We start from the raw sequence: 27,546 nt of genomic DNA on the forward strand, positions 1-27,546 counted from the left end.
AAGTGATTCGTGGCTTTGTTTCACAAGCTGGTTTAAACATGCCAAAGTGTGAGACTAGTGTTATGCGCATTATAACAGACTATGCTGAAGAAAAAAAACAAGAAATCATCACCTCCTTGAACAAACACGTGAAAAATGATGGTAGATTCAGTATCACCCTTGATGAATGAACCAGTATCAGAAACAGACGCTATTTCAACATAAACTTACACGGCGATCGTGGAAAAGTTTATAATCTCGGTCTAACATACATACCGGGAAAATGCGGAGCTCCAGAGATAAGAAGAATTGTTGATACTGTTTTATTAGATTTCGGTATTAACTTTGAGAGGGATATCGTAGCTGTGACAAGCGATGGTCCTAATGTGATGAAAAAGTTCGGCCGTGAGAGTCCAGCTGAAATGGTGCTTTGTATGAACCATGCAATCCATTTGGCTGTCACAGATGTTCTTTACTGTGAAAAGACAAGTGAAACAGAAAGTGAAGAATCCGACTCAGACTTATATGATTCTTATGAAGACTTTGCGCAGTCGGAGAATAGAAACCGTGATATCCGACCAGATCTGAACAAAGTGCTTAAAGAAACACGCATCATAGTAAATTTATTTCGCAGAAGTCCATTGAAAAACGCCAAACTTCAAGAATATGTGAAATTGGAACACAATACGGAAAAAACACTATGCCGAGACGTAAAAACCAGATGGAATAGCATTGAAACAATGATAAGCCGCTTCATCGAAGTAAAGAACTGCATTAAAAAGGCTTTGATCGACATAAATTACGGACACTTATGGCACGAGGAGAATTTGGCCGTTTTAGAAGATTTGGTGAAAATTATGAATCCTATAAAACTGGCAGTTGAAGCATTGAGCAGCCAAAAAGCCAATATAACAGTCTGCGAAGCCGTTATAACGGCACTTATAGGAAGGCTCTCAAAGATGAATACTCCTCTGGCTGTGGAATTTTCAGACCATTTAATAAGACGAATAAGTGAAAGAAGGGACCCTGCTCTCTACACGCTAACACTTTTCCTCCAAAACCCTATAATTCAGGGCAATGAATACATCACAGAGAGTTCTGTAACAAAGGAATCTATGATACAATATGCTGACAAGCTATTCCGGCGATTGTTTCCTCAACAGACAGATTCAGAATCCAGCACGGAAGAAACTCTACAGGTCATAGCTCAGAGGACTAGAGAGACTAGTTTCGCTGTGCAGCTTCAAGAAGCAATTGAAAACGCCTTCAAGGGATGCCCACCACCCAGAATTGGTGTTGTAATGCTGAAAAAAGATTTCGACATATATTCAGCATCTGGAAAACGGACCCCAAATTTGGAAATGCTGCACAATGCCCTACAAAGCATCATGTCTACATCGACTGAAGCTGAACGGACATTTTCCGTGTCCGGGAATTTCGCCACCAAAATAAGAAGTAGGTTAAGCGATAAATCGTTAAATGCCCTAGTTTTTCTTAAACATTACCTCAAGCGTAATTAATTTTGTATTTTAATTATGTCATAGTAATATTAATTTGAAACTGTTTATTATAATACCTTTGTTATTGTTTAAATTATAATTAAGAAAAACAAATGATTTTGCATGTTAAACAAATCATTATAATTTTGGTTGTTAATTTATCTGACTGTTGTTTTTTCTAGCTATTATGTGTAATAAAAGTATATTTGATTTAATTGCAAGTGTTTTAATTGACCTTTAATACCCAAAAATAGCAAAAACAAGCATTTGAAATAAATTCCCGTTTCCCGGGAATTCCCGGGAAATCTAGAAAAAATTTCCCGTTTCCCGGGAACAGAAAAAGGTCGGGAAAAACGAAACCCTAGGTCAAATAGATCAATTTTGTATAGTAGTTATTACACACCATGCAATGCAATAGATATATAGTTCCTATTCCCTAGCTAGGGACTGCTACTGTGTAATAAAATAAGTACATAACATACCTACTTATAACGCCCGTAGATAAAGAAGCAGTACATAAATGGCGGATGGACTGTTGCTGACTTGCATTTTTGTAGGTACTTACGTAAGTATTCCACCCTACCCCATTTTCATATTGTTTTTTATCTACGCTCATCACACATACACACCTACCAAACAAAATCCTCAAGCACTGCAGATTTGGAACCTGCACTAACTGCCAGTTTCAACAATCTATCTATCTTACTGACAGTTACTATCATACATTTTGACACATAAAAAGGTGCATTTTGTCAAAATCATATGAAAGTAACAGTATCAGCTATCGATAGATAGAGTTATTGAATCAGGCACTAACACAGCAGCTTATACACAGCATATCCTCAACCTTCCTCAGCCTATATCTCGTCGTCCTCCAGGCCGCTGGGCTCCTCGGGGAAGTCCCCCACAGTGACGCAGGCGGGCCGCACGAAGCCCCCGTACTTCGGGGGACACGTGAAGTAGCGCTTGCCTTTTACTCTGCAAGGGGATAAGGGGTTTTTGAGTGTAAATATAGATGACAATATGGATGATGGACTTTATTTGGATAGCTAGAAATCGCCGGAATTAGATTTTGATGCTGGTGCACAGGCGTCACAGTAAGTTAGGAGTCGATGGCAGTCGCCATGCCCGAAATCGGTCGGAAGGTCATCATCAGCTAGAAATCGACCTCTTCTGGACATTTCAAAAGGAGCCCCACATTCTTCTCTTGAGTATTTTTCAATTACAACAGCCTGTCTAGATCCCCCGACAACACCTTGGGGGCGGTCCATTAATCACGTGAGGTCGTTTTTCTAATTTTTTTATAATCTGAAATTTCGGTTCAGAAATAGCGCCCTCGCAAGAACCCTCCAGTCTTGGAGGAGGCTATTTATGGGCTGTGTGTTAGTTTATCCTTACTAATATTATAAATGCGAAAGTAACTGTGTCTGTCTGTCTGTCTGTTACTCTTTCACGCAAAAACTACTGAACGGATTTGAATGAAATTTGGTATACATACGGTATGGACCCTGGGAAAGAACATAGGCTACTTTTTATCCCGGAGTTCTCACGGGAAAACTTTTTAAGGCGAAACGAAGCTCGCGGGGACAGCTAGTTTACTATAAAAGTCTCTACACTATACTCACTCGCCATCATTCTTCCCTAGCGGCTCATCATACTGCACGCCTATGAACAGGCCCTTGCTGCCCTCCAGCGGTCCGTTGTAGCGCACGGCTGCGCGGCGCGGCGGCTGCCCCGGCACTCGCACCTCGCACCGCGCCCCGAGTAGGACTGAGGCCGCTAGTCTGTGGGTTGAAGGGATAAGCGTGGGTGAATAGAGCTTAATATGAAGCAGGTGTTGCCAAAAGGGTCTTTATAGGAGTACTGATGCTGCTAGTCTGAGGGCAGGGGAGGGGTTAAATTTTATATGATGCTAGTAAAGTCAGGAGCAGAGAAACCTAACCCTCCGCTCATAGTAACAATGCTTCTGAGTGGGGTCAGGTTTCTCTGCCCCTTACTACCACACTTGGCTATTCATATTTGTTACTGTTTGTTTGCTGAATTTGCCAAATACTAAAACAGTAGACAAATACAAATAGCCATAGTGCTAAGTGGGGTGCCAGTGTGACAGATGGCTTCAAAAACAGAAAGAAATGGATCTGTAAATCACACAAGCTCTAAAGGCTGCACAATGGCCTGTGAATCCATAACCTGGTGATGCTGCCTGGGAACAGTGTAAGGGGTGGCTAAGGTGATAATAGCAAATCTTGCCGACAGTCTTTTTATTCAAAAAAGAATATGGACTTGTTAAGATTACACATAAAAAAGTGCTCAGAAGTTCTTTTGATTATGTTTTGGATCAGGTTATCAATTGCAAATCTGAGATATTGCCAAAATGTTGCTATGGACCAAGGCCTTATTTTGACCAGCTGTATATACAGATTTTGCTCAGGAATAAAAAAAACCCACTCACTTGGCTTCTTCCTCCAACTCCTTCTCCTGCTGCTCGCGGATCCGCTTCATCTCCTCCTCGTTGTACTTGCCAAGCTTGTTCTTCAGCAGGAATGCACGCACCGTGTCCGACTTCTTCTCATACTCCGACTCTGACAGTTCAAACCTGATGTAAGAGAAAATATTGTTGTAAAGTTAAGGCAACACACCCAGGATTAACACATGAGGTACTTATTATCCTGAAATTTTCACAATAATCACCTTCAATGATGAAGCAGCTTGCAGGAATAGCTAGTTTTACTACATTGCATGGATGTTAGCTAGTATAATTAGATAGTTACCTAATTGTTCATTTACACAAAATCATTATGTGTAAATGAATGGTAAGTTATTACAAATTCAATCTAAATAGTAAGTATTATAGATAGTACTTACTTCTCAACACTCTCAGTGGTTCCAAATTCCTTGGTCATAGCAAACTTGTCGACCACATGGATTCTCATACCGTCATCTATGGGGTATGAGCCGAGCAATGCACTGTTGTTGTCTATATCACACTTGTAGTTGTTCTTCTTGTCATACAGTTTCAACTGCATGCTGGCTGCTGAGCCCCCAGTCACCAGTTCCAGCTTTTCCTGTAAGTATATTGATGATTGGCAGAGTTTTTTTTTATGTTTAGGATACTTTATAATTTGTCACGAAACCGGCGGCGGCGGTGTAGTCACCTGCTTCTAATAATTGAGTAAAATGTAAAAAGTAAAAATTGCTACTATCTGTTGCAAATAAAGGTGTTTGAGATTACTGTGTGAAAATTTTACAGTTTAACCACACGAATACGGTGTGAAACCATGTTTAAACTAACATTTAGCAACAAGATATTAGAACAAAGTAAAATGTGTGAGTCATTAACCTTAAAGTCCGAGACAGTGATTTCTTTCTTGAATCTTCTCTCAATAGGCGGTGCATCTTCACTATCAGACTTTGTGATATGAACGTTCACAAAATCTTGAGTTATTACTTGAATATCTGCCATTATTGTTTAGCTTTTAGCTACTTTAGCTAAAACAATTTGTTTACAAAAATCAACTGAAAATTGATGAAAATTCGGGTTTTCTGACAATGACAACTATACCACAGATAAAAAATAAATACATCCATAGAGAAAATATGAATACATCAAAAAAAAAACGTCGTCTTTAGTGTACGTAATCTGTGGTGACAAGGAAGGAGTTTTCGTATTAGTCAATAGATGGCGTTGTTAAGCATCAATCAATAACTGAGGACTTAAGTAATATAACAACAGTCCGGGTAGGTAAAAGCTTGTCCTTAGTAGTCCTTACCTATAAGCACTTATGGTAAAAGTACCCAAGCATAAAACTCAGGCATTCCGCGGAAGTTTTCGATATTTATCATCTAAATGCTGGAATAATTTACCTCCACCAATTAGACGAGCTAAAACCAAAAGTTCTTTTAAATATCTTCTTAAAAAATACCTAGGTACTATCAAATAATACGTCACATTCCGCAACATATGCCAAGTCATATTTATTATTTTGAATTTGCTTGTACCCCGTCTAAAACTGTCGTTTAATAATTTGTAAACTGTATGTCTATTTATTTTTATATTGTTGTTATGCATTACTATTCTTTTGGTATGTTACTTAACTGTGTGTGTTTACCTAGTTGTGTTAAGCCATCCTGTTTATTCTAAAATATAAATTAAGTATTATAATATTTTTTTACACTGCACCGAGCACGACTCGCGGCCACCTGATGAAAATCAGCGTCACAGGCTTCTGTGACATTATGTTGAGACGGTGACCATTTTGTTTGAGACACTTTGTAACCTAGTGTATTTTTTTATTTGTTTTATTTATATGTTTTGTGTCTTGGACGAAATAAATGCCTTTTTCTTTCTTTCTTTCTAGGTACAGTCATGGTACAGTTACTCAAATGAGACATATGCTTTAGGTAACGCCATCTATTTTTTAATGTGTAATTGTTAATTAATGTTAGGCCTTCCTTTACCTAAAAATAACTAGAAGTATAGGAAGGCGGTTTTCCTTACTTCCACAAAAAATACTTAAATAGATGTATAGAGGAAGCCTAACAGTAATTAAGAATATTCTTAGTACAGTAGCGTCATCTATGATTAGGTTCAAGAGCCCTACATAATAAGAACGGCCTTTAAACTTTGAAATAATTTCTTTTGATTAATTTAATTGTTGATTAAGTCTGCCGATGCCGTACAGCTAACTGTTGAACAAGAGTATAATACCGAAGTCATGTGATTCCATAAAATAACGCAGACAGTAGGGTTAACTTCTTTATGCTTTTATTCAGTCTTTCCGACCGATCAGAGTCGCTCAAATTTCCTTTTTCTAAATTAAATAGACAGATGTCGCGACATTTACTACAATCATCTTTTGTTTATACCGAATCTAGTATTTGGTATTTATGAGAAGAGCTCTTAGTAGGATGAATTTCCAAATTCAATAGATAGATGGCTCTAATCACGATTATAGAAGTACTAAATAAATGAAAAACCCATAATAAATACAGAATTCTGATAGTTAGGTTAGTAGGTATACATACATCAAAATCATTGTCTTAAGCCGCGTACACACCGGGCCAACGAACGGGTTTCGTTGGCCTTCGTTGCTGCAATCTGCCCTGTATTATGTATGATAAATATCCATCGTTGGGATAACCGTTGGCGTTCGTTGGGCGTTCGTTGGCCCGGTGTGTACGCAGCTTTATACATTACTATACTAGCGTATTTTTTGAGGGATATGGTGGGTTACCCACAGTAAAATGCTTATTGAGGTGGCTGCTGAAAATAGATATATTGTGTTGGTGCACGGTCTTTCTTGAGGTGGCTGTATATTGCTGTAATGACTGAAGGAAGGCAGGTCTCGAGATGGTCTCCAAGTACTTAGCTGTTGCTGAAATTATAACACAGACATAGGTACAGGCAAGCAATGTGTGCAAACCACCTCTTCACAGACCGCCGCCATCTTTAAAACACCTGTAGCTGAAAAACAGTTCTAAATAAAAACATTCCTCGACATTTTAGAAAGATTTATTTGAAGCACAAAGTTACATAATTGAAGCATGCATTTCAATTTATGTATTAGCTTATCTACATAGTAATGTTTCGATAATTCTAATGAATAGTGCAATCGGTAACGTGACCAATCACGAATAATATTCTTGAAAATTTTAATCCCTATGTAGCTTTTTATGTTACATATACATATAAACAATCTTCTCAAACATATACATAGCTTCGCCGCATCTAATTATCAGAATAACCTAAGCATATTAAATGTGATGAATGACTACAATTGGCTAGATTAATTCTAATAAGTGTTATATCGATCGATAAAATATGCAGTAAGATAATTTTGTTACAATTTCATGTTAATTTAAAACCTTATTGAGGTTAGAGTCAACTGAAGAGATATTATAAATTTGATATATTCATGAAGAGAAAACAACTAAGCATAGTTTACAAGTTACAGCTAACCACCACATAGTAAGAGTAAATAGTAAAACAAGTAAATTAAAACCTATCTGTCGTGTGCCGACATCTACAATAATAAAACTAAATGGAGTTCCGCCTAAGAGCTAACTACAGTTGCAGTGATGCGCGATACTGTTCGCGCTCCGCAGATATCTTCCAACGATCCTTGATTCGGGTGACAGTCGGCTCGAGGTGATTGCACACATTGCTAGCGATATTTGCCGCGTCAAAATAAGCTCAGCACAATAGCAAATTATTCCAAATTTAACCTTGTTACAAGTGAAATACATTTTCAAAATTACAAGTGAAGTTTACAATCAATTTTGACGCGGCATTGCAAGTGATAAATAACTACCGTCGAGTACAAACTGTGCTTGAATATAATCAAGAAACAAAATGAATGAAATGGCAAACACTTTTTCGGATACATTTAAAGATGTGAACATAGTTAATGCACGTTTGTTCCCGTCGGCGTTGCATGTATACAATGTAATATGTGTAGCCACCGTACCTGGCCCGGGTCGCTCACTAGACCGCCCGGGCGCGTTCCTCTCGTCGCACCGAAGAGTCGCCGCTCCTCCGAGAGACATACCAAATCATCTGTCAAAGGTTTCATATAGCTCCCTTGCCTCATTGGCGAACAAAAAACCACATCGTAACCAATAAGGCACTGATATATTTCGTCTTTGTATAAAATTCATCTTTGGTGTTACTCGGTCGGCGTCAGGCTAGCATAGGCGCCGGTTTACTATAAATTACACTTAAGGAATATTGGTGTTGCTTATTCAATAAACATCTAACACTGGGCCTCGGCTGAGGCGGAGCGAACGGTCCGTCACCCGAATCATTATCGTAGGAAATATCCAAATTTGATTTGTGTATTTCGTCAAGCCGTGTCTAAGCTTTCCCTGGTTTCTTCCTCCGTGGAATCTTGGCTTTTGTCTTCGGTGAAGATGTCTGATCCGTAGCCTTCAACACTTTGTTCTTTGTCGTCTATGGATGACTCTGTCGGCGAGTCTTTCTCAGCAGCTTTAGAGTCGGAGTAGCCCGTGTCTACTGGTTCGATATCGTCGCGAGTGCTGTCCGGTTCCGACGACACAACTGACATTAGCGTATCCACTGGCGTTTCTATTTCTTTAGGCTCGACGCTCGGTACTTTACTGCTCATCAAGCTGTCTTGGCTGTCTTCGCGGCTGTAGTTCTCTCTCTCATTGCCGGTTTCTGTGCTCGTTTCTTTTTCGGCGTCTGCATAGTTTCCTTCGCTGGTGGAAGTGTCTACCGTGTTGTCATCACCTCGGTCATCTGTTTTGTCACTGTCATCTTTGATGTTAGACGGAGGTCCGGACGGAGCGGACGATTGCGTGTTCTCCTGCGAATCTTCGCCGAATTTATTCTCATTTAGACTACCGCTGCTAACACTCTTCGATTCCTTTTCGATTTCGGTGTCAATCGCTGCCATTTCTTTCTCATTGATAGTGCTTTCCGTCATGACATTCTCCGGTTCGATTCCCGTATCCATACTCTCTGATTGCACTTCAGACACCTCCTTCGCAGTGTCCTGCGTGGAAGAGTCCTCAGTGAGCTGGGGTTCCTGTTGGACGACCACATCTTCAGGGGCTCCCCACCTAGACTTCCTGTCTCTTTCCCTCCTCTCCTTCCTTCGCTCCTTCTCCTCTTCCTTGGCTGGTTCTTTAGCTTCCTTTGCTATGTCCATTGGTTTATCCTTGTCATCCTTAGGAGGTTTGTCGGCTTCCCTGGACCCATCTCTGCCCCGGCTATCCTTCCTGTCGTCAAAATTCCTGCGACCCCTATCACCTCTGTCTCCTCGCTCGCGGCTGTAGCGGTCTTCACTTCGGTCGCTGCGGCGGTCGCGGCGCCTGTCGTCCCACTCTCCCCTCCCCCTATCCCCGTTCCACCCCCTATCCCCAAACTGTTGTTCCCTATCATCGAACCTGCGGTTGTTTCTGTCGAAGAACTCTGGAGGACCGTCGAAGCGCGGAGGTCCATCGAACGGCATGTCGCCTTCGAACGGCGGTCCGTCGAAGCCTGGCCTAGGACCGTCGAACGGTCCATCGAACGGCGGTCCATCGAACGGTGGTCTGGGGCCGTCGAAGGGCATGCGGTTGAAGCGCGGGGGGCCGTCGAAGGGGGGTCTCTCGAAGGGGGGTCGGTTGAACGGCGGGGGGCCCATGCCGTTGAAGCGAGGCCCGAAGTTGCCGGGCCCTTCCGGTCCCATCCACGGTCCTGTAAATGGTATTATTGAGGTTGTCAACACGGGAGACAAAAGGCTATGAAAAGGGCAATCAGGTTAGTGTGTGGTATAAATGTTTCTTTACATAAATGGGAAGAGTCATACCTCTGACCGGAGCTCTAGGTCCCCTCAGTCTCAGTTCTGTAAATTAAAGGCCTCGTTTAGACTGTGTTTTGACAAGTCATAAATAAACATTCGCTCGGACAGCTACGGCTTGCACGGAAATAGACTTACAGAACTGGGATGTTAGAAGCTAAAATTGTTTGAAGAGCAGGGAATAACGCAAAAATCGCTTCACTTTATTATTTACAAAAAAGAGGCAATATCGCAAAGCTATCGTTCAAGTAATCCTGTCCCTGCTGCACGAGTCCGTTATCTACGCCGATACCCGTCCACCAATCACAGCGCCGTATTTGTGGTGAATCACGAATACAGTGACGTATAACTACGTCGATAACGGACTCGTGCTGCGGGGATAGGTGTGTTATAGCATAGCATGAGCCCTATGACAGCTGTCAATATATTGTATTTGCCTATCGTTCGTTTCCAAGGAAAAACAATGGATAACCAACTTTATTTACCAGGCATAAGTATCTGTCAATCAAACATCCTAGGGCTCATGCTACGACCCCACTTGGCTATTCGTATTTGCCAAAACTGCCATGTATGGTCAGTGTATTCGCCAATATTATTGCCTAAATTTGCTACATTTTTGGCCAGCAAACATCCAATCACAAATAAAGGGTACAGGAAAAGACGGGGCTTAGTGATGTCGATTCTGAAGTCTGAAGGCTTGAAGGCACAAATTCGAATTTTAGGTGTCAAACTAAATTTTGTCAGAAAAAAAAAACATTTTTACGGAGACACTCATAGAGTCTAATTATTAATAAAGAATTTAAGGTTTTGACAGCACTAAAATTACAATTTCTGCCTTCAGAATCGACATCAATGAGCCCCTCATGTAAGTACCCTTCAAATACGAATGGCCAAGTGAGTTGCCAGCTGTACAAAGTATAGTTTAAATAAATAAATATGTGGGGACATCTCACACACGGCCATCCGACCCCAAGCTAGGCAGAACCTGTGTTATGGGTGTCGGACAGCTGATATATCTACACAAATACATAGATAGATAGATAGATACTAAATATAAATATCAATATATCTGTCCCAGCCGGGAATCGAACCCGGGACCTTCGGCATAGCAGTCAGGGCCACTAACCACTACGCCATTCGACCGTCTAGTTAGTTAGTTAATATTCTCACCGGCTCGGAAGTTGGGCGGCATGTGCGGCGGCGCGGGGCGCGGCGGCGGCAGCTGCGTCCAGCCACTGTCGTCTTGTTTGCTCATGTCCGGCGCTGTGTGGGAAGGCAACATTATGGTTTTATGTACAAAGCGACGATATAAATGGGGCCGAAAGTTTTGTGTAAGTAAAAGTATATGCAAATGATGTGAGCAGCTCAATGGTATTATCGTATGTATTTTACAAAAATTAGGTATGAAGTTTAGTTTAGTTAAGTTTAGTATAATTCTATATTTTAGTACCACAAAAATAATACCTACTAAGTATAAACATACTATCATCTATGGTATGGTATAATGCTGCGCGCTGCGCCTCGATACGGTGCGATGTAGACCATTTAAATAAAATGAATTGGTGCGATTTTGGCGCTGCGGCCACAACTAATGTGCTTAGAACCTGACTGAAATATAGAACCTGAACAGAGTTTGAGAACAATTGTTAAGAATGAGCCCCGAATATAACATCTATCAGCTTATTTTACCACATTTGCAGTACCCTGACCAGGTCAAAACCATATCCCTCTTTTTCCACCATGAAAAATCCATAAAACTTATAACAACAGCACTTACCATCCCCCAACAGACTGGGCGGCCGTCGGCCCATCATATCCATGTTATGCCGGCCGCCATCATGCCTCGCATCCATATCAACCGCGTCATCTTGAACCGCATCGAAACTCGGCTGTGATTGGTCGGGCTTGTCGTCGTCTCGCTGCTGATTGGCCGGCTTGCCGTTGGCCATCTCCCATAGGCGCTCTTGTAGGGTCTTCTCGGGCGCGCCGCCTTCGGTAGCGGCGCGGGGCGATTTGTCGCGGGGTTTGTCGCTGTTGGGAAATATATTCAGTAAAGAGTGCTAACTTTGCAATATAAACAAATGCCAACACAAAATAATTTATAAAGGCAACAACAACGAAATTCAAAGATTAATAATATTCTTTGAATTTCTGATACTGACATAGTGCTAAAGTATTACTATTATTTATTCATGTACGGCTGTTACTGTAACCAGTTTAAGTAAACATTAATCAACCATATTTTACCAGTTACCAACAGCAACATTAGCATTGTTATATTTACATTTACAGAACATGATCTCATGAAACACATTAAATTTAAGGTTTGAGCTTTTACAGTGCCGAAATTAATTTTGTGCCCCCAAAATGGGCTACAATAACTAAGTGATTATTCTGAATAACAGTTGCATCTTCATTTCTTGTCACAGTAGACCCAGTACTCACGTGTTATTGTCTCTATTGGAGAAGCGAGTCTCCCTGTCTCGCTCGCCCCTCGCTCCGTCTCTGTCTCGCCGGTCGCGCCCGCGCTCTCTGTCTCTGTCGCGCCGGCCGTCGTCACGATCACTAGAGGAGGGTAATGTAAGTATTAGCATAGATAGCTAATTAAACATGCGAAAACAACACTGAATTTGGTCCCCAAAAGGCCCGAGACCGCCCCGCAGTTATAGCGCGCCACTACATACATAGAACGACGTAGGCTTATTAGTGAATTCACATCACTTTTGTCATGAGCGCAGATAAATAAACAATATGTTACAAAAGTGATAGTAGAAATTAGACAATCCTATGAATAGGGCTAGACAGTATCAGCCATGTTTTGTGTTGTTTATTTATTTGCCTAAGGGCCGGTTTTTCAATGCCAGGATAAAAGGTCAAATAACTATTTAACGAATAATTTTATTTGGCTGTTTATCGGCCTGGTAGTTGCTAAACCATTTTTCAATTGTGATTTATTCCATAGATAACTATCTTACCGATTTTTTTCTATTTGAACTCAGGAGAGATGAAACAAGTATATGCAGACACTAGTGCTAAAGCAGGACAGGCTACTTTTTTATTGTCACTGTCAACTATCACTGTCAAGCAAAGAGCAATCAAGCCACAAGCCTCACTGACTGTTTGGTTTGGTTGTTTTGATTTTGGTATTTAAAAAAAAACACACGCACTCACGCCTTGTACTAATGTACTCCCTTGCGGGGTAGGCAGAGGTGCATTGCTGCACCCACTTTTCGCCAGAGTGTTATGTTAGTCCCAATGTAATAGGGGGCGGGCCTTTGGTATTAAAATTTTGTTATTTTTGAATCACAATGGTTTCACAAAAAGAGAGCGTTTAGCGAATTTTAATAATGCTGAAGTTACTGTGTAGTGAGTTTGGTAGATAAATTCAAACATGTCATAGAAAATAAAAAGACCGATGCTGCCACAAATAAAGATAAGGGGACTGCATGGAAGAAAATTGAGTTATCTTTTAACTCCAGTGGTATAACCACAAGTGTCCGCTCATGGAAAACCCTTAAGTTAAAGTACGAGGGCATCAAAAAAACAATGAAGAAGAAGTCTTCCATGCAAAGGCAGGACATGTACAAAACTGGAGGTGGGCCCTCAAATGCACCTCCATTTATCGATGTAGAAGAAAAGGTGTTAGGCATTTGCTCCAATATTACCATTCAACATATCCTTAATTTAGAATTAACAAATAAAAACTGAAAGAAATAATTATAACACCTATGTTTTATTATCAAGTACTGGATGGTTTCTCTCTTTTCTCCTCAGCCTATAGCAGTCCAATACTGGACATTGAAGATCATCCCGCCAAGCCGGAGGGATGTCTTAGATACTTATATATAGCATAGGTTACCTACTTATCGTAAAATGAAAAACTATATGTACCTTAATATTTTTTTATGAAGGAAGTTCTGCTACATTCCTGTTTTATAAAATGAATGATTGAAAATAAATCAACATAATGTTTCTAGTCTGGTGCCTTTCGGCGATGAAATTCTTTTGCATCCCCCACACTATAATGATCAGGCCTCGTTTTGACGACTGTGACTTTCTTTTCAAATGGATTAATATATTCGTTCATTACTGCCTCTTCTTCGATCGCCATATCATCAATATCATCGAAAATATCCATTGAAAATGACGATTATTCTCTGCGCTCGGTAGTTTAGAATTGGTATAAACGCAAAAAAGAACATACAATAACCTCAAATGTCAAATTATCAATCGAATAAGCCCTATCTGGCGGCCCAAGCAGCAGATAGATTTATTCTCCAGTTAACTGAGATATTGGACGAATAAGTTCTATCTGACATTTGAAAAATGTAATATTTCGCTATCTGTCGAATAAACGCTATCTAGATAGATAGCGTTTATTCAGATAGACAGATGTCTATCGGAGCATTGAAAAATCGGCTCTAAATTATGCAGAACACGACAAACAATAACAACACGTTCCTTTTAGAAATATAAGTACGAAAGAAAGGGCCAAAATCTTTAAGTACAAAAAAGTATAACTCACCGATCCCTCCCACCGCGATCTCTCTCCCGATCCCTTCTATCCCTATCTCCTCTATCCCTTCTATCCCTATCGCCCCTATCCCGTCTATCCCTGCGGTCCCTATCCCTGTCCCTCTCCCCCTTCTTATCATCATCCTTGTCTGTTTCTGGGGGCGGTATGGACATGTTGTTGAATGATGGCGGTGGTTCGGACGCGTTGAATGGCGGCGGCGGTTCGGAGCTGTTGAAGATGGGTGGCGGCTTCGAGAGCAGCGCTTGGAGCTGTGGGACAAAGGATTGGGTTAGTTTGGTGTTATTTTTTCGTTGGAGAATGACAAAACTAATCCAGATTAATAATAAGCTCTAATATTGGTACCGGATATACACAGGTACATAGATAAATACATATAATAAAAACGCCGGGAATCCAACCCAGGAACATCGGTATAGCAGTCCGGTCGCGTCCTTACTCTTTCACGGAAAAAACAGGTGAATCCATTTTAATTAAATTATCATAGAGTAAGCTGACACCACGGACACACATTGGCCACTTCAAATCCAGGAATTCTCACGGAAAAACATTAAAAGGGTGTTTTAATAGCGTGTGGATTTCATCACGTACGCCTGATTGCCCCGCACGTGTGACACCCGCAAGTGTTATTTTCATACAACTATTTATAGTAATGCGTGGAATACGCACGCGGGACGCAGGAAAATGGGGTGCGATGAAATCTGCACGCTATTAAAAACCCTAAGAGGAAAAGCAAAGCTCCCGTTAAAAACCTGTACTAATACTAATAAACACTTATAAACTCACCTGTTCCGGCAGCGAGATCCCCCCGTCGCCCTTCTCGGGCGTGTCGCCCTGGTCCTCGGTGTCCAGGTCCATTGCGTCGTCCGTGTGGGTTGTTTCGCTCTGCTGCTGTGGGTACGGGGGAGGGGTTAGTGTGGTGTTGTGAGTGGGGTTGTGGGTATGGGTGTAAATGCGTTTGGTTATATGAATATTGGTAGTCATTTGGTACCAAATCAATAGGTTTGGATTCAATTCGGATTCGGGATTTTATAGATATACCTACAACTTCAAATTGATATAAAATAAGTAAAAAATATGTTATAGCTATACGCTATACTCTTCGGTTGGTTAGAAATATAGGTATATATAGATTCGTAAAATGCCATTATAGTGTCTGAAAATGATTAAGGGCACAATCATAACAACAGCCTTTAAATTTCATCAATAAGACGTCATCGCATTTATTGCCATAATTTGAAGATTGTCTGTACGAATACGCTATTAGCAATTAGGCTGCCTATTGTACATTTATCTTAGTCTGAACTATATTTTATTATTTTAATTTAAGTGATGTTCAATAGTAATATTGAATATACTCACTTGCGGCAACGCCGGCGGCGGCGTGTGATGCGCCATGCCGAACGGCATCATGCCGCCCAGCCCCATCAGCCCGCCCAGGAAGCCGGGCATGCCGCCCATACCTGCGGGAGGTGTGTGAGTGGACTGTTAGTGATGGTGGTATGTTTTAGTGAATAGTCTAGTTCTATATCCCATTCCACAAGACATCTGACAGAACCCTTATAACATTTGAATAAGGGTAGTTTTTGTTTGTATCAGATTTCTTTCCCCGTGGAATGGGAATAGTACATGAGGAGCCTTAGATTCGTTGAGGTCCGCAGTTTAGAATTAATCCCGTTGCATGATAGCTCTCCGATACTTTTTATTTTGACAAGCATGTTTTGTCAAAAAAACTAGATTAGGTGCTTATAACTTGGAGTTTTGCATATTTTTATTCGATAGAGATGACTTTTTGCGGACAAAAGCATTTTATTTCATGCCCCTAAAGCGTATGAATCTCGAGATATATATTTTTATGAAAACGAAGGATCTATAACTTTAAAATAGCCGCCATTTCTAGAATATTGAGATTTGACCCCACATATGGGGGTGTTTTCTCGATGAAATCACTCGTAGAATATACCCTTAAAGTTTGTCGGGTTCGAAAAACAACACATTGTATAATACTGACCGGGTGTGGGCGGCATGCTGGTGGGCGGCATACCGGGCGGGAAGCCCAGTAGGGGACCTGTGGGCGGCAAGCCTGCGCTAGTGGCTTGTAGACCTGACAGAGAGAAACAATTTAGTATTTATTTATGTAACATGACAGTGACTAATGCGTTATACAAATTAAACATACAAATTACATACATACATATAAATACATATATTATTTCATGGAGGTTGCGCGACGTTGCGTATGATTAGCAAGGTTTGAAGCCCTAGCACGGGGCGTAAGATGCGCACGTAAACACGACAAAGTTTTGCGCTCAATCGCATCTAACGCGCGGCTTTAAGAAGTGCGTCGGAAAACTTTTGTCACGTCTTGACGTGCGCGTCTTGCCCCGTGCTAGGCCTTCTGGAACGTCTCGTAAGGTCGCCTGAAGTCTTTGGAGAGTCTCTACCCTCTAGAGTCTTCAGCTACATAAATTTTATATTTACTCTTGATTTACTTGAGGAAATACATAAAAAGTCACATAATATGGCTTATTATTTAACAGCCGAAAGAAAAAAGAACTTTTAAAGCACCAAAGGTTACTCATTGGCTGTCCAAACGAGCCTATTATATTTCGACGACTGTAGTAAGAATTAAAGATAAAGTGGTGTTCTTACCGACTCGTCCGGGAATGCTCGGCGGGCGGATGCCGGGCGGCATGCCCGGGGCGAGGCCGGGCGGCATGCTGTAACAACATTACATATTTACAAACTATCCTTTGTATAAGTGATAATGATTTAGGAATCATCTCGATTATATTATTACGAATGAGCAATGAAAAACAAAAGAGTAGTAGTGGCGGATAAGATTTCAGCTCTCATTCGATAGGTAAACATTACCTATAAATAAATAAATATAATTAGTACCTATACATGGTTATTTTCAAAAAAGGATTTAACTACAATATTTATATCATGTGCTTTTACGGTGGAGGAAAACATCGTGAGGAAACCTGCAAATCTAGATGTCTGAACCTTGCAACCCACAGTGGATACAATCGTGGTGGAAAATGATCCAAGCTTCGATCGAATCGATTCGATCCAAGCCATAGGCAGTTTGCCTTAAACCTTGGGGATATGCACGAAGGTCTATTTGAGATAGCCAGGTGCATGTTCTTACACTTACACCCCACAGATATTAGAATACTCGTACAACATCAATGGTTGAAAGCGACAGTAGAATTTATAATTATATTCGACATAAGTTTTGGTCGCATCGCGCGGCCTCGAGAATGAGCTTGTTGTCATGCAAGTCTTGCGTCCCGTGTCAGGTATACAGATGGCGGCTACATACCCCGGCGGCATAGTCATGGGCGGTACAGCAGCCATGCTGGTCTGCGGCGGCACCCCGCCCGGCAGCGGGATGTTGGCCGCGCTGAGGCCCGGTGGCAGAGCTCCTGCGGGGAACATGCCTGTTAGAATTGTGTGAGATTCCACGTTCAAGGAATGAATGAATAGCTGGTTGAATGAATGGATGAATTGTGTGAGATTCGACGTTGAATGTAAGAATTAATAATTGTTTGAATGAATGAAAAAAATGTAGGTGTCTGTTAGATTCAACGTTGAATTAATAGGTGGTTTATTGAATAGATAGGTAGTTTGTTGCAGTGTCCATCATCACGACCCATTACGTCCCCACTGCTGGGGCACGGGTCTCCTTCCAATGAAGGAAGGGTTTAGGCCTAGTCCACCACGCTGGCCAAGTGCGGGTTGGTGGACCCCTGCACAAGCAATGTCCATAAAAGTGTATAATTATGTTATAAGTAATAATTATATCTAAAAACTATTATAGCTGTCACTGGATTGAAACCAGCGTCTCTTTTGTGAGATAAGTGTTGTTTGCAATGGCTGGGAAAAGTGGAACAGTTATAGAAATAGTCAATTATTCTGTCTACATTAATGTTCTAACCTGCGGCGCCGGGCAGGGCGGGCGGCATGGCCCCGAGCAGGCCCATCTGGCCATCCATCACCTTGGGGAGGATCTGAAACAACATTATACATTTATAACTTTTGTTTATATTATGTAAATATACCGGGGATGTTGGTTAATGAGGAGAAAAACGAGACATTTTACACCTCTCTCATCATCTCGGCATCACAATATTTTTTATTTCATTCTCACTCTATGCTTTTGCGGTATTGGTAAATATCGTGAATACTGACAGTTCATACTGCCACAGCTGCTCGTGTCAGCGGCTGACAGTAGCTACTCTTTGACGACCGAATGGTATAGTGCTTGGTGACCCTGACGGCTCTATTAGCGAGAGTTCCGGGTTCGATGACCGTGTATGAGATACTATTACTCCGACTAACCAAAATAAATATATTTTTTTTAAATTTAAATGATATTGGCTTTTAAAAGTTTAAATGATTGATTTTGTGATCCATAATATGGTTTCCAGGTTCTTCTTAAGTATTTTAGTGACGATTCCTCATAGTTACTATTATTATTGCTACTGACCCGTGGAGGCAGCCACGGCGGCAACGTCTCCTCATCCACGGAACCCCCATCTTCCAACGCGTCCATGCTGAGCGCGCCGAGCCGCCACAGCTGCTGCAGCCGCGCCCACGGTAGGTAGCTGACTCCGTGTTCCACTTCCCAGTAGTCCTTCCACTCGCGCCCTTTCACGCCCTTGCCGGGCGCCCATGCCACCTGTAGAGAAATTGAGGGTTAGAGAGTAAATTGGGATAAGATACCGAAATCGTTAAGCCTAGTCAGAGAGAGCCTTCGGGCAGCTTGATGCCACCTGCGGGGAAATTGAGGGTAAGAGAATAAATTGGGATAAGATACCGAAATAGTTTGGCCTAGTCAGAGAGAGCCTCCGGGCAGCTTGATGCCACCTGCGGGGAAATTGAGGGTAAGAGAATAAATTGGGATAAGATACCGAAATCGTTTAGCCTAGTCAGAGGCCTTCGGGCAGCTTGAAAAGATCTGACAATCGTGTTACCCATTTACGTGACAACTCTCTCAAAACAAGCTTGCTTGTGTTGGGGTCCACCAACCCGCACAAGGCCAGCGTGGTGGACTAGGCCTAATACCATTCCTTGGAAGGAGACCCATGCCAGTGGAGATGTGATGGTGATAGATAGTGATGATGATGATGATGAAGATACCTAAATGATTGTTACAAAGTAGGGTGTGGCTGTGTCCTGGATCATTACCATATTGGAATATTGATGATTATTCCGATAACTCACGAGCAGCATAGGGCCTTTATAGTTGTTCTCCAGGCGTTCTAATGTTGAAATATTAGGTTGGTTTTAATGGCCTCGCTTTGCGCGACTCTTTAGGGTTTATGGAATGGCCGTTTGGTTTGTATTGCCTAGCTTCGCTTTGCTTGGGTCTCTTGAGTTTAACGCCAGTAGTCATCAGTGATGAGCTTGAACAATAAGTGCCCTAGCAATGCAAAGCATTCAGGTGCGGGGGTCAACAACAACTAACCGTAATCTCCTTAGAGTGCAGCTTATGCTTGTCCAGCTTGTGCCTGGCTTTATAAGCGTCTCTCCTCCTCTCCATGACGACGAAGGCACAGCCGCGCGGCGCCACCACGTCGATGGAGACCACGCCGCCGTGCGCGCCGAACATGTCCGATAGCTCCTCTTGTGTGGCGAGTTTAGATAGGTGGCCCACCCAGAGGGTTGTGCTGCATACTGGAAGGAGAAATTAGGGTTAAACATCATATCGTAATCGAAGAATACATTTTGGGGAATGAAAAACTCTCGCTATAAATATGCACAAGCGTTACTATGTTTTATAACCTAGCGAATGTTAAAAACATTACTATGGAACGCCTAAGGGCTAATTTTTCAATGGTCACATAAATGTTATCTGAAGAATAAAATTGTTGCTGTCACTGTCTAATACAAACATTCAGATGCGACAGCATCAACATTATTTCTCAGATAACTTTAATCTGTCTATTGAAAAATTAGCCCTAAGCCGATTTTGATAATTATGGCTCAGGCTCAGAACACACAATATACGAATAGCCGCCAGCGGCATAGCGCTCACAAATGTTGTCGCACGGTTTTGATACAATTCACCGGCCACACCCAGCATAGTCTAGTTATGCTTTCTGCCCTTTAGGTTATCTCTACGCTTGCCAGGCAGGTATCACAAAATACCCAGGGATTGAACCGATAGCATTGGCACAGCAGGCCGAGTCATAACCGAGTGCACTATCCCGTCGTTAATTTATATCAGACTTCTGGCCTGCAGGAATCGTTTTCCGTCGCTACAGGGAGGCGAAACACACTATTAAATCCCCTGTTAATATTGCTAGAGTTAAATTTAGTTTTTTTGTTTTTCTTATTATTTTAAATGTTTGTGTTTATAAAATGGGTTACTGCTTGAAATGAATGATTATTATTATTATATCTAGTCTCACCACTAAGGTTTTCCTTCTTGATCGGCGGGAGGCCCTTCTTCTCCCGCTCTCTCTGTCTCTCTCGCTCCGCCTCGCGCTCCTTGCTGGTCTTAGCGCTGTCCTTCTCTTTCTCCTTTTCACGGTCGCGGTCTCTGTGGGAAAGGATAAACAATCAAATTAATGGTTGTATTATTTAGCCAGAGGTTAACAAATTAGTTAGTTGAGCTCTGCATCGACTAAAAACGTTTTCCCATGGGAGTTCTGGGATAAAAAGTATGTGTTAATCCTACTTTATTTTATACTTTACTTTTTACGTGAAAACAATATTATTTATCCAGAAATTCCTACAGGTTGTGCTGTACTTCTTCTTGTCGTGTCGACGGTGTACTTCATATAACAAAAGACAAAAGGTCAAACTGTCTGACAAATACATCGTATACACGGTGTAATGCACGTAATGTCTCTATTAGTTATCATCATGTAATACCTAATTCGACTATCCTAATATGAAATAGAGTATACTGTCGATGTTACTAACCTCTCTCTGTCCCGTCTCCGCCTGGGCGACCTTGACCTTGACCGCTCCCCGCGCCGGCGCCGCCGCGGCGACCGCGAGCGGCGGCGGCGGGACGGCGACGGCGACCTGCTGTGGGGGGGAGGATACTGTTAGTTAGGGTTTACTAAATAGAAAGATATTCAAAAGTCGACTATGTTCATAATTTAGGTAAAGATTTTAGCAGAGAAAGAGGACTGTATTATATAACCTTGCAGATAAATAGAAGGAAAATTTCTGCATCCACTTATAGCTAATAATAAATGATACTATGAGAGGCTATTACAATTATTTTTGGACAAATCCAAATCAGAGACACGTAGAACCGAAATCATATTTGTCTGTCTGAATGCCAAAAATCGTGTAAGAATGGTAGGTTATGCTTCTCAGTCAGTAAACATAGATAAAATGGCTTGAAGAGGTCAGATATCTGCAGCTCTGTACTCTATGCGTCATAGAATTCTACTTATTCCGTCTGCGGATTTCTGAGCTAATATAGCATAGACGGCTTACCTAGAATCATTGGCATCGGGAATTTCTATAACCTGCGGTCCAGTTTCAACGAACTCTATGTCAGACTCGGCCTTGTCGTCTTTGGATTCTTGCTGTTTTGGCATCTCGGGCTGACTCTGCAAAAGAAAATATCATTTTAAATTTCCTGTATAAGGTTAATTAGTTGCAAGCGCCTTGTACTAAGACTATGAGGTAAGAATATAATACCAGCATGACACTGTATGCAATAAATATTTTGTTTTTTGAAACAAATAATGAACATCCGTATTTCTGATATTTGTTTTGCAAATAAATAAATAAATTTAAAACATCTTACCAAAAAGGGAAGCCCGACATTTTGGTGTTGCATTTGCATTTGTATATCCATTTGCATTGGCATCACATTCTGAAAGAGGAAAACAATTAATACCGTGCATAATGTTCTTGTTATATGGATGGTTGGACTAGCTTTTATCATCATGGTGAATGGATTGATACTGGTACAGTTGATATACACATTCGCACTTATATCATATGCTCTATTCCGTTCCCTCTGCTGGGGTACGGGTCTCCTTCTTACAATGAAGGATGAAGGAAGGAACACGTTGCCTAGTGCGGGTTGGTGGACCCCAACACAAGCAAGTTTGTGCTGAGAGAGTTGTCTGGTAAGTGGGCAACCAGACTGTCCCGAGTGTGTATAATACTAATTATTTATTTAAATTCAATAACTCACATTCACATAGGTTTAAATATCTACTCCTATTGATTTTTCGTGAATATTTTACTCACTTGCATGGGCACTCCGGTCATCATCTGCATCTGCGCCTGCAGGCTCTGCAGTTGCCGCATTATCTCAGGATTCGTCAGGATGCTGGAACAAACACAATGTTTTATATAACGCATAAGTTTAACACATATTTGTATATGTATCTGTGGTAGTGTAGGTCCCAATTTGGGACAATAAATTGGTTCAGTGGTTTGGGACTCCCAAACCACTGAACCGATTTATTGTCATATTGATTTTTACTTTGTTGGTCATAGGTATGTGTGTTCTAAATGAAATCCATATTTTATGAAAAACGGCTAAGTCATTCAATAGTTATACGACTTGTAGTTCAAAATGCGTAGTTTTTTGGTTTGTTTTTGTAAGTGATACACCATCTAGTTCGTATATCATTAAACTAAGGCTCTCATAGTAATGTCCCGAATCTCACCTGCCCAGTGCATCAGCGGGGTTGGTGTGCTGCGGCGGCGGCTGCGGCGGTGGTTCAGCCTCGTCTTCACTATCGTACTCGAAGTCATTCAGCAACTTGCGGTTAAACTTCACCCCGGATGGAGGAGGGTTGGAGTCGTCCTGGAACTGAATGTACAGGGGGTTGTTAATAAGATACATAGAATATTCTTTATTTTTACAGACACATGAATCAAAGAGATGTCAAGTCGTGTTCTAAAGAGCATTAGGTATAAGGGGTTATGTTGAAGGGGTAGACGAGTTATTGAGTGATACTGAATGAAGGCTTTTAACATAAGATAAAGAAACAATACTTAATTAGTGGATAGGCTCTTGCCATCTGACGTGTATTATGCTATAAAGTCTGTCATTCTTGTATTTTATCTGTAAATGTTATATGTATCTCTCCATTGAAACATAGACCGATTTGGCATATGAGAATTGTAATTATGTATGATCTGAAAGAATTTTATTAGCTGTGTAAAACAAAACTAGAATTTTAATGGTCATGTTTGTATCAAACACAAGTTTTATCTTTTTGATAATAAGGGTCATAAAACATGAAGAGCTATAACAAATATGTGGATTTATTTATGTGATAGGTACTGATAATAACAATGATAAAATATTAATATTTACAAACATTCTATTTTTTTTTATCTTCCACTATGCCACCCACCACACAATAGCTAGACTAGGGCATTGAGTATGAATGGTCTGGAGACGAAATAGGCAGACGTTCCCCTCTGGCGGGGTGGTAGGCCAAAAAGGCCCACCGATTTATAAAAACTACTTGCAGTCTCAATTTTCACTAGACTCAATCTAGTTGGCAAAGCGTTCGTTTCATAGAAAATGATTTGTTTACATACTAAAATGACAGCTTCAATTCATAGAATATCCGGATTCCGGATTTGATCACAGATTTGGTCATGGTTTATTGTTATTAGCTGTTTCCTAGCAACCAATGTGAAAAAAATGCAATAGTGATGTACCGCGGTATGTAGATATGTATTATGTATTAATCGTCAAAAAAGGTCATAGTTGGAAAGCGTCCGTAGTCGAATTGGCTTCAGTAATCGTAACTGATCACTGAGGTTAAGCAACAACTAACACGGTCAGCCATTGGTAGGTACAGCATGAGTTACCGATTTCAAATGGTTCTTTTCTGGACGCTTCCGTGCTTCGGACGGGACGTTAAGCCGTGGGTCCCGGTTGCTGCTTCGGCAGCAGTCGTTAAGCCTAGTCAGAGGCCGCCCGAAGGGGCGGCTTGAAAGCATCTGACCGTCGGGTTGCCCACTTACTCGACAACTTCAGTGCATTGTACTCATTCAAAAACGGCGATACGGCTCGCGACCAGTGGCGGCTGCACCTCAAGTGCGCCCGTGCAACGCACTACTATTTAAAAACCTTCTAAATATGTAGGTACCTTCCTTCTTCTACCATACTAGGTACGTGTAAAAAAAACTTAACAAAAAATACCAATATAACAACCGTAATACCTACCCTAAACAGAAATTACATATATTATCGTTAGGAGTTAAATTAAATTGAGCTGGCCTATTTTGATTTCTACTGCGAAAAAATTAGATCTTATTTTTGCTTGAACAAAAACGGCCTCGTGCGCTCGGATTGTCGCACGGGGCGAGCTCCTATATATATTAGTATGAAACAGGATGGAAATCGCCCGGCGCGTGAGACGGAAGATGCTCAGTACAAACTGTATGCAGTTCTAGGATAAATTCGTGCGCCGCACGCGACCGGAAATTGCCGAAATAATACGAATGACGCCACGGGAGGCGCGGGCGGCGGCCTTGACCGGTGGCGTGACCTACGAACGATGCACTTGCCGTCATTGTCAGTTTCACCTTTCGCGCGCGAATACGTAATTAATTTGCTAATTACTTATTAACTAAGAAAGTAGTAAAGATTTCGTGAGTGTGTATGTGTGTGTGTGAGTGAAAATGAGTGCAAAATACAATATTGACTTCATAAAAAGCAATAGGACATTGCAAAATAGACTGGACATTAAATCTGCTGGGCCGCCTCGGCCTTTAGTGCAAAACAAAAAATGAAACTTATAAGTACCTACCTGAATTTTCAAATGTGGATGTGAGAGACTAAATGCTTTATTTTGCTTTCCGTGTGTTGTTTTCGTTTCGGCGGAGAAGCTATTTCGCGTCAATAAATAAGGTAAAAATATACCTAGGTACTTATAATTTTTTTACTTCTAATAAAATTGTAATAGTTAATCTATTTTTCTCCAAAAAATTACTAAACCCATAAAGTGCACCACCGGGTATCTGAGGCACCAGCCGCCACTGCTCGCGACCTATCACGTGAGTATAAATATACAGCGAAAAGCGGGTGACTTCGTTTATTAATCATTCCTAATTAAATTTAACTATACCTAATTAATTTGAAATTAGTATTTCTAACCCATGTTCTCGAATTCATCGATAACACTTATCGATAATTGTTACATCCATTGGCAAGAAAAATGAAGACACTGTGTTCATTATTAAATGTCACTTCACGTAACCCTTATTGCTGGGAATTAAAACTCATAATGATATGTCCCATGAGACATAATCATGGTAAACGGTAAAATTTCCCCCCGCAAAAATTGGCAGACTTTTTTGTATGAAGAAAGATCGCTATGACGCTTCCCGAGGGTACACCCGAGTCCGCGTTGTTCTATGGACTAGGGTCACTGTGGTGAAAAGATTAGTCACTCAGATTCGCGTTAGTACCTGTCAGCGAGACATTCCTTGTTGTTTAAATTGCAAAACTGTACTTCTTATTAAAACATAGCGAGCAATATTCACCTGTGCGCCAACAGGGCTGGGTCCCTGCGGGGTGTGCTGCGCGGGCCCAGGTGACGGCCGGTTGTCCGAAGAGTTGCTGATGTTCATGGAACTCCCTGAAATGGTACGAAATAAGTCAGTCTTTATAAATTAATTCAAAATCCAAATCTAACCAAGATAATTTGTGCAGTTCAATTCAACTCAAATGTTAGAAACTGATCATGAAAGTTTTTCCTGATTCTGTTACAACACACATGTCATGCTTTAGTTATGGAAATTTGTTCATCCTAATCCATAACACAAAAAGATTACAGGGTAAAAAAAACTAAGGGCAATGTTCATCATGAAATGTCTCCTGTAGGTGTTAAGCCTTGGTATGCCTAGTCCCAGATCTGTCCCAACCCACCTTGTCTGCCTAGTGACAGATCTGTCCCAAGAGCACTTCATCATCATTTTTGTCATTTTAGTAATTAATCTATGAAATAAGTGTTCACCATTAGCATTCTGCTGCTGCTGTATCTCCTGGTGCAGTGGGTGGTTGGGGTCGGCCATGTCCATGAGCGGCTGGATCACGTCCGGACCAAACACATTATTCTTCTGCCAGAGGTTCAGCACTCGGATTATGTTGCGCTGGAATTTTACAGAATGAATTTTTAGTATTTTAATATGATAGCAGAGCAAATTAATTTTTTTTTTTGGTAAGATCATTTACTAATATTATTTGTAATGTAAACTATGATTATAGGAAGTGTTGTATATGAATTACAGTTGGAGGATTTAGATTGTAGATGATATTTCATTTACTGTGCCTTGGAGGCATAGGGCCAGCAGTGGGCAGCATAATAGGCTGATAGCACTTTGATCTTTGGTAACATAATAAGTAGGACAATCGTAATCTCAACAACCTCTACTAGCTTGTACATGTAACCTAAAAACTAACCTTATCTTCAGGCGGACATCTAAAGAGGTTTGCAAAGGTTTGTTGCATATTTTTGGCAAAGCGCGGTGCGAAAACATCTTTATCTTGCCCAAACTGGTGCCTTGACTGTCGTACTATGGAATCTATCACGTATAGCCCAGGAACTTTGTACTCAGGCTTGCATTTTTGTATGAACTTTTCGACACTGTGTACTACATGTTTATAGAACTTTATGGCCTTGATAGCACCTCTGGTGATAGCACTCATCTTCGCCTTTGATATAGGCGGCTTGTTGTCGTACAACCCGGATAACTGAAAGAAAATGATGAATTTAGAACGATGCCGTGGCTCATACAGTATAAAATATCAGAAATTACTTCGATTTTACCTCCGCGTTGAACGCTTTTACTTCCGACATATCCATCTTGATGGATTTTGTCTTTTACACTAAAAAGATATACGAGTATCACTGTTTAAATCATTATTTTTCGTAAAAAAAAACGATTTTCACGGGTACTCTACATGCTAAAATTTACAAAATGGCGTTTGACGACAGAATAGACGAAATTTTAGCATTTATCTTTCATGTTAATCTGTGAATGTATAGCACGAGTTTTGATGACTGGCATGTTGACATGATATACACAGAGACAGTGGACTACTACTTTAAGGAGGTGGTTTTTTTCCGGGGTTCGCGTTGGTTGGTGCTCACGTGTTCCTCAATTTTCGCGTTTCTTGGACCCCTTTCTGGGTCAATTTAACCAGTTAACTCTTGTTTTTTGTCGTAATTGTGGTGCTGGTAAGTGTTTAGTGTTGTGTTCGTCCATAAAT

At 41.1% G+C, this 27,546-nt stretch overlaps 3 protein-coding genes across 3 annotated transcripts; 1 reads left to right on the forward strand and 2 right to left on the reverse strand.

Annotated features, from left to right (window-relative positions):
* The first annotated feature begins 152 nt into the window (after window positions 1–152).
* On the forward strand, window positions 153–13,056 carry LOC125490371. The gene is made up of 2 exons (XM_048629373.1): window positions 153–1,843; window positions 13,032–13,056. The coding sequence occupies exon 1, from the start codon at window positions 369–371 to the stop codon at window positions 1,497–1,499; it is 1,131 nt and encodes a 376-aa protein (XP_048485330.1). The 5' UTR covers window positions 153–368; the 3' UTR covers window positions 1,500–1,843; window positions 13,032–13,056.
* On the reverse strand, window positions 2,310–4,999 carry LOC105380248 (tubulin-folding cofactor B). The gene is made up of 5 exons (XM_048629374.1): window positions 4,819–4,999; window positions 4,344–4,543; window positions 3,931–4,074; window positions 3,104–3,262; window positions 2,310–2,456 (listed from the first exon to the last, which is right to left on the reverse strand). The coding sequence occupies exons 1-5, from the start codon at window positions 4,939–4,941 to the stop codon at window positions 2,336–2,338; spliced, it is 747 nt and encodes a 248-aa protein (XP_048485331.1). The 5' UTR covers window positions 4,942–4,999; the 3' UTR covers window positions 2,310–2,335.
* On the reverse strand, window positions 6,975–27,264 carry LOC105391072 (SR-related and CTD-associated factor 4). Its single transcript, XM_048629628.1, has 24 exons — window positions 27,104–27,264; window positions 26,737–27,027; window positions 26,291–26,426; window positions 25,818–25,912; window positions 22,976–23,121; window positions 22,551–22,632; window positions 22,099–22,167; window positions 21,783–21,898; window positions 21,255–21,362; window positions 20,738–20,868; window positions 19,792–20,000; window positions 18,811–19,002; window positions 18,259–18,331; window positions 17,644–17,746; window positions 16,968–17,035; window positions 16,327–16,419; window positions 15,678–15,778; window positions 15,102–15,206; window positions 14,307–14,566; window positions 12,227–12,346; window positions 11,559–11,812; window positions 10,952–11,044; window positions 9,791–9,826; window positions 6,975–9,678 (listed from the first exon to the last, which is right to left on the reverse strand). Exons 1-24 carry the CDS (start codon window positions 27,137–27,139, stop codon window positions 8,321–8,323), a joined length of 4,275 nt encoding a protein of 1,424 aa, XP_048485585.1. The 5' UTR covers window positions 27,140–27,264; the 3' UTR covers window positions 6,975–8,320.
* Between the last annotated feature and the right edge of the window lie 282 nt (window positions 27,265–27,546).

This window comes from Plutella xylostella, chromosome 23 (assembly GCF_932276165.1).
Source record: "Plutella xylostella chromosome 23, ilPluXylo3.1, whole genome shotgun sequence".
NCBI classification, from domain to species: Eukaryota; Metazoa; Arthropoda; class Insecta; order Lepidoptera; family Plutellidae; genus Plutella; species Plutella xylostella.

What these genes read in the sequence shown, in the direction of transcription:
- LOC125490371 (XM_048629373.1), top strand. Translation starts at nt 369, where the DNA reads ATGAAAAAGTTCGGCCGTGAGAGTCCAGCTGAAATGGTGCTTTGTATG.
- LOC105380248 (XM_048629374.1), bottom strand. Translation starts at nt 4,941, where the DNA reads ATGGCAGATATTCAAGTAATAACTCAAGATTTTGTGAACGTTCATATC. An exon ending in TCACTGTCTCGGACTTTAAG is followed by an intron (nt 4,544 to 4,818) that starts GTTAATGACTCA and finishes ATATACTTACAG; the next exon opens with GAAAAGCTGGAACTGGTGAC. An exon ending in CTAGGGAAGAATGATGGCGA is followed by an intron (nt 2,457 to 3,103) that starts GTGAGTATAGTG and finishes ATCCCCTTGCAG; the next exon opens with AGTAAAAGGCAAGCGCTACT.
- LOC105391072 (XM_048629628.1), bottom strand. Translation starts at nt 27,139, where the DNA reads ATGGATATGTCGGAAGTAAAAGCGTTCAACGCGGAG. An exon ending in CCCGATGCCAATGATTCTAG is followed by an intron (nt 21,363 to 21,782) that starts GTAAGCCGTCTA and finishes TCCCCCCCACAG; the next exon opens with CAGGTCGCCGTCGCCGTCCC. An exon ending in TGCACTCTAAGGAGATTACG is followed by an intron (nt 19,003 to 19,791) that starts GTTAGTTGTTGT and finishes ATTTCTCTACAG; the next exon opens with GTGGCATGGGCGCCCGGCAA.